This window comes from Ochlerotatus camptorhynchus, unplaced genomic scaffold (genome assembly GCF_037179485.1).
Source record: "Ochlerotatus camptorhynchus isolate MF236.1 unplaced genomic scaffold, CSIRO-AGI_Acam_v1.1 ptg000265l, whole genome shotgun sequence".
NCBI lineage: Eukaryota > Metazoa > Arthropoda > Insecta > Diptera > Culicidae > Ochlerotatus > Ochlerotatus camptorhynchus.
This window is the reverse complement of record NW_027040755.1, coordinates 910448-915964: the sequence shown is the minus strand read 5'-3', so window position 1 is coordinate 915964 and position 5517 is coordinate 910448. Positions and strand designations below refer to the sequence as shown.

The 5517-nt window shown below is 45.1% G+C and overlaps 1 protein-coding gene across 1 annotated transcript; it reads left to right on the top strand.

The window, feature by feature from the left end:
• The first annotated feature begins 587 nt into the window (after positions 1–587).
• LOC135705273 (uncharacterized) lies at positions 588–980 on the top strand. The gene has a single exon (XM_065226896.1). The coding sequence runs from the start codon at positions 588–590 to the stop codon at positions 978–980; it is 393 nt and encodes a 130-aa protein (XP_065082968.1).
• Positions 981–5517: the final 4537 nt, after the last annotated feature.

Sequence of the window (5517 nt, the reverse complement as noted above, 5' to 3'; positions counted from 1 at the left end):
GGATCGGAGGCGAATGCCACTTCGACTTGTTTCGTCTACTTACTAATCTCTGACGACTGTGCTGGGGAAGCAGCATATGCATGTAGGTAATTGGTGGATTTTTTAGTTGATTCGATGCTTTTGGACAATGCTGGACATTTACCAGTTTTTCAATAGTTTCTTGCTGAAAATCAACATTCGAAAGCATTGTTATCGATGCGTAGCCATATTTCTGATCGATTAGTGATAAAATTATTGAAATTGGACCAGGGGCAGCTAAGTTATTAACGTTCAAAATCTTTCTTAATTTGTTACATGTTCTATTTTCGGTTTTCACAAAGTGTACCCCCATATAGAAATCAAAGACGTAGTCCTACGTCAAAAGAACTCAAGCTGTCAATCTTTGCTACGCAGCTATCAACGCGCGAACGTGGTTGTTTTTCTATTGAAAGTAAAAATAAAGATTTTAAGTATTTCGTAACTAATCGTTCTTTATTCCGTGTCCTATCGTTACATTGGTGACCCGCGACGTCGCGAATCTAAAAGTTTCGGTCCGATTTCACGGTTATTCGCCGATATTCGATCTCAAAGCCGAAACTAACCTCAAAATGCCGGACGATTACGGGAGCAACGCAGCAGCATCTGTCGCGGTAAAACTACCGGATTTTTGGAAAACTGATCCGGCTATGTGGTTTGCGCAATCGGAAGCGCAATTCCACCTTGCGAAAATCGTCAATGATGAAACCAAGTTTTACCACATGGCCAAAGTGGATCAATCGGTTATATGTCACATAGCCGATTTGGTAGCTGTTCCTCCAGCAGAAAATAAATACAAAACAGTGAAAGATCGCCTAATTGCTCGCTTCGCCCTGTCTGCTGAAAGCCGCTTCGAACAGCTGCTGGGGGCCCACGATCTTGGCGATATGCGCCCAACGCATCTGTTAGCAAAGATGAGAGAGTTGTCGACGGGTTGGGCGTGGATAACAATCTGCTCAAAATGATTTTCATTCAACGCCTCCCGGCAAACATTCGACCAATTCTCACATGCCACGATGGTACCATCGAGAAGTTGGCTGAAATGGCAGACAAGATCACCGACGCCTCCAACGGTCAGTCCTCCGCAGTTGCCATGGTGCACAACGAACCAACGTACAGCAACAGTGGTGAAAGGAAGCTAGCAGAGCAGATCGAACTTCTCACAGCGGAAATCCGACGCCTGAAGGCTCCCAACCCTGAGCGAGGCCGTTCGTTTTCGCGAAACCGAAGTGATTCTCGTTCGTCATCACGATCCGGACTGTGCTGGTACCATAGGAAATATGGAAACGATGCTCAGCGGTGCCGAGAACCGTGTTCATGGAGCTCAAAAAACTAGCATCCTCCCCACCATCATCGGCGGTGGTGGCCGGAGTGTCGGAAAGTCGCCGAATGGTAATTTTTGACAGGACGAACAATACACGTTTTCTAATCGACACTGGATCGGACGTCACAATATTGCCTGCCTCCAGGAGAGATCGATTGAACGGTACCGTTATACAACAGCTCCACGCAGCCAACGGAAGTAGAATTCGGACATTTGGAAAGAAATTTATTCCTGTTGACCTAGGATTGAGACGAAGATTCACCTGGAATTTCCTCGTTGCTGAAGTGACGATGCCAATAATCGGTGCTGATTTTTTGGCGCACTTCGGCATACTCGTCGATTTGAAAAACCAAAAACTGATAGATGGCCAGACAGGATTGAAGTCTTCTGGAGGTATGATGACTGCTGCTCTGCACAGTGTAACACTTGTTGGTGCCGATCATCCGTTCCACGATTTGTTAATGGAGTACCGGGAAATAACTCTGCCATCGACGCTTCGTTCTGTCACGCAGTGTGACGTAACCCATCACATAGTTACTCGTGGACCACCCGTGGCGTCTAAAGTTCGACGAATGCATCCGGACAAAGTTAAAGCTGCTAAGGAAGAGTTTCGCCTTATGTGTGACCTAGGAATATGCAGACCATCGAGTAGCAGTTGGGCAAGTCCTTTGCATTGTATGCTGAAAAAGAACGGAAAATGGCGTTTCGTTGGTGACTACCGTCGCTTAAATCATATCACTACACCTGACCGTTATCCGGTACCGCACATCCACGATTTGCTGCATTCGCTTCATGGTAAGTCCGTTTTCACAACTCTTGATCTGGAGCGAGCGTATCATCAGGTTGCGGTGGAGGAAGCAAACATTCCCAAAACGGCGGTCATCACATCGTTTGGCTTGTTTGAGTTCACCCGCATGCAGTTTGGGTTATGTAACGCAAGTCAGACGTGCCAGCGCTACATGAACCGAATCTTTGGTGATCTTGATTTCGTTGTTGTCTTTATAGATGACATATGCATCGCTTCTGAATCCCTTGCTCAACAACAGGAGCATCTACGCATAGTGTTTGACCGCCTACGCCAGCACGGACTCGTTCTAAATTTGGGTAAGAGCGTGTTTGCCCAAAAGGAAGTGGAATTTTTAGGATACCTGATCAGCAGTGATGGAGTGCGGCCGCTTCCGTCACGCGTCCAAGCCATTATGGACTACGAGAAACCGACAACAGTCAAGGAACTCCGTCGCTTTCTGGCACTCGCCAACGGCTACAAACGCTTCGTTCGTCATGCATCCGACATCCAAGCTGAGTTGCAGAAGCTTATTCCCGGGAACAGGAAAAACGACATACGTAAACTACAGTGGACAGATGCAGCTTCATCAAGCTTCGAGCGTTGTAAAAAATCATTAGCGGAGACAGCACTGCTTCACTATCCTGACTCGTCGAAACCATTAGCTCTGATGATCGATGCCTCAAATATTGCTGCGGGGGCTGTCTTGCAGCAGCTAAATGGTCAGAATTGGGAACCACTCGGATTTTATTCCGAAAAATTTTCGATGTCCCAAACGAAATACTCTACTTTTGGCCGTGAGCTGACTGCGATGAAAATGTCTGTGAAATATTTTCGGCACTTCCTTGAAGGACGCAACTTCACGATCTTCACTGACCATCGCCCACTAACATACGCGCTAACAACCGATTCCAGCTCTCGGCTACCGCATGAAGAACGATACCTACGTTTCATCTCGGAATTTACTACGGATATACAACATGTCAGTGGAAGTGAAAATTACGTCGCCTGCATTGTGGAGAGTATACTAGCGCCTACTTCGGTGGACTATGAAGAAATCGGACGAAAGCAGAAAAACGACGCGGAGCTTCAGCAGTTGATGCAATCCAAATCTACTTCGCTGAAATTTGAAGCAAAACGGATGAGTGGTTGTTCTCAACCGATCTACTGTGACGTCTCGACCGGAAAACCACGACCTTTCGTTCCAAGTACTCAATGGAGAACCATCATGGAATGCCTACACGGAATTTCTCACCCAGGAGCACGAGGCAGCAGGAAGTTAATCTCCGAGCGATTCGTTTGGCCAGCTATGAACCGTGAAATAAATGAGTTTGTCAAACACTGCGTCGACTGCCAACGGTCGAAGGTGCATCGACATACCGTCTCTCCGTTGGGAAAATTTGATCTACCGAAGGCTCGTTTCCAACACCTTCATATTGATCTGGTTGGTCCTTTGCCGCCGTCACAAGTATACCGCTACCTACTGACCATGATTGACCGTTTTACCAGATGGCCCGAAGCGGTTCCACTTGTCGATATTACTGCAGCATCTGTGGCTCAAGCACTGTACTCAACATGGATAGCAAGATTTGGAGTCCCAGAAAACCTGACAACCGACCAGGGACGGCAATTTGAGTCCGATCTCTTTCGGGAGTTAACGCGAATGTTAGGTGTTCACCATATTCGTACGAATGCCTATCACCCACAAGCGAACGGCATCGTAGAACGTTTTCACCGAACATTGAAAGCATCGATAATGTGTGTAAACTCTAAGAATTGGTACGACGAACTTCCAATGATTCTTCTGGGACTAAGGGTGGCATTTAGGGACGACCTGCAGTGCTCGGTTGCGGATATGGTTTACGGTCAGGCTTTACGGATTCCTGGTGAATTCTTTCAGTCTGCACCTGGAGATATCGACCGATCGGAGTTTGCCCAAATGCTTCACCGTACGTTCGACAATATAAAACCGCACGATACTAAACGTCATGGAGAACGACAAGTTTTTGTCAACGCCAATTTGAAAACATGTGCACATGTATTTGTACGAGTGGATTCTGTGAAGCGACCGTTGCAGCATCCTTATGAAGGTTATAAGACGAGATGATAAGTTCTTCGACGTACTTATTTCTGGAAAACAGCAGCGCATTTCAGTCGACCGAATAAAAGCGGCTTTCACTTGTAATCCGGATTTGCAGAAATATCCTCAAGATGATCATCGTACGAAAGTTACACAATCTGGACATCGCGTAAGATTTTTGGTGTAAGTGGAGGGGCCCTGTGGCATCGCCCGGCAACACTGGTCAGCCTGGCTTCCATCGGGTCGTCGTCGAAGAAAAAGAACTCAAGCTGTCAATCTTTGCTACGCAGCTATCAACGCGCGAACGTGGTTGTTTTTCTATTGAAAGTAAAAATAAAGATTTTAAGTATTTCGTAACTAATCGTTCTTTATTCCGTGTCCGATCGTTACAGACCCTTCAATATCGAGAAGTGAAGAGTAGGCTGTATTCACACTTTCAGAATAAACAATTTTACACCTTTGATTTTGGCACCAAGGGGAAATGGATGTAATGTCGGCCTAAATGCCCCTTATTTGGGCCCATGCATAAATTCAGCAATCGAATAAATTTTGAATAGCGACCAAAACTATCCATTAGTACCGTCCCAATGACGCGTTCATCTAGATAAAATTGATAAATAGCAGATTTTTAGCGATGGGCCCAATCTTAGATCCATAGGCCAACATTGGAGCAATTTTCCCTATTTAGTATAAGCATAACTGGTAGGCTAAATATGAATATTCATTTTAATTTGAGACTGTCAACAACTATTTCCCTTCGCTTAGATTGAGACGACACTACCCACCAGCTAATGTTCTAGTCGTAATAATAGCGCCACTTGATTTGTGAACCTCCTCGCCTTCACTACCTACCTACGCACAAGATCCAGCATCAGCAAAATTCCGTATGAAAACTATACCATCTCCATTGCATTGTTAAAGTACCACAAATCAATTCATGTTGAAAACTTCTCGCAGTGCTTCCACAGTTGTATGCAATCGTTCAGCAACTTGTATGCAATTTTTCCACCATGCTCATAGTGGTATAATTTTTTCGAATCCTATGCAAATCTTCCATTCAACGAACATCACCATGGAGACGCACGGTCAACTACGTCGAGTGAGCGACGACGAACAGGCTTTCACAGTTAAATCACATGCACCGTTTGCTTCAATCTTTCATCGTAATTTTTATTCCATAATTGTATCATTATCCACTATGTTGTTTGTTTTCATATGTATGTGTAAGTTTTTTTTATTGCAGCGAAGAGTTCGTAGAGTTAATTTGTTTCTTTTCTTTTCACTTACTTAACCGAGGATATGTATTTACAAGTA

Coding starts and splice junctions, on each gene's coding strand:
- LOC135705273 (XM_065226896.1), top strand. CDS start 588: ATGCCGGACGATTACGGGAGCAACGCAGCAGCATCTGTCGCGGTAAAA.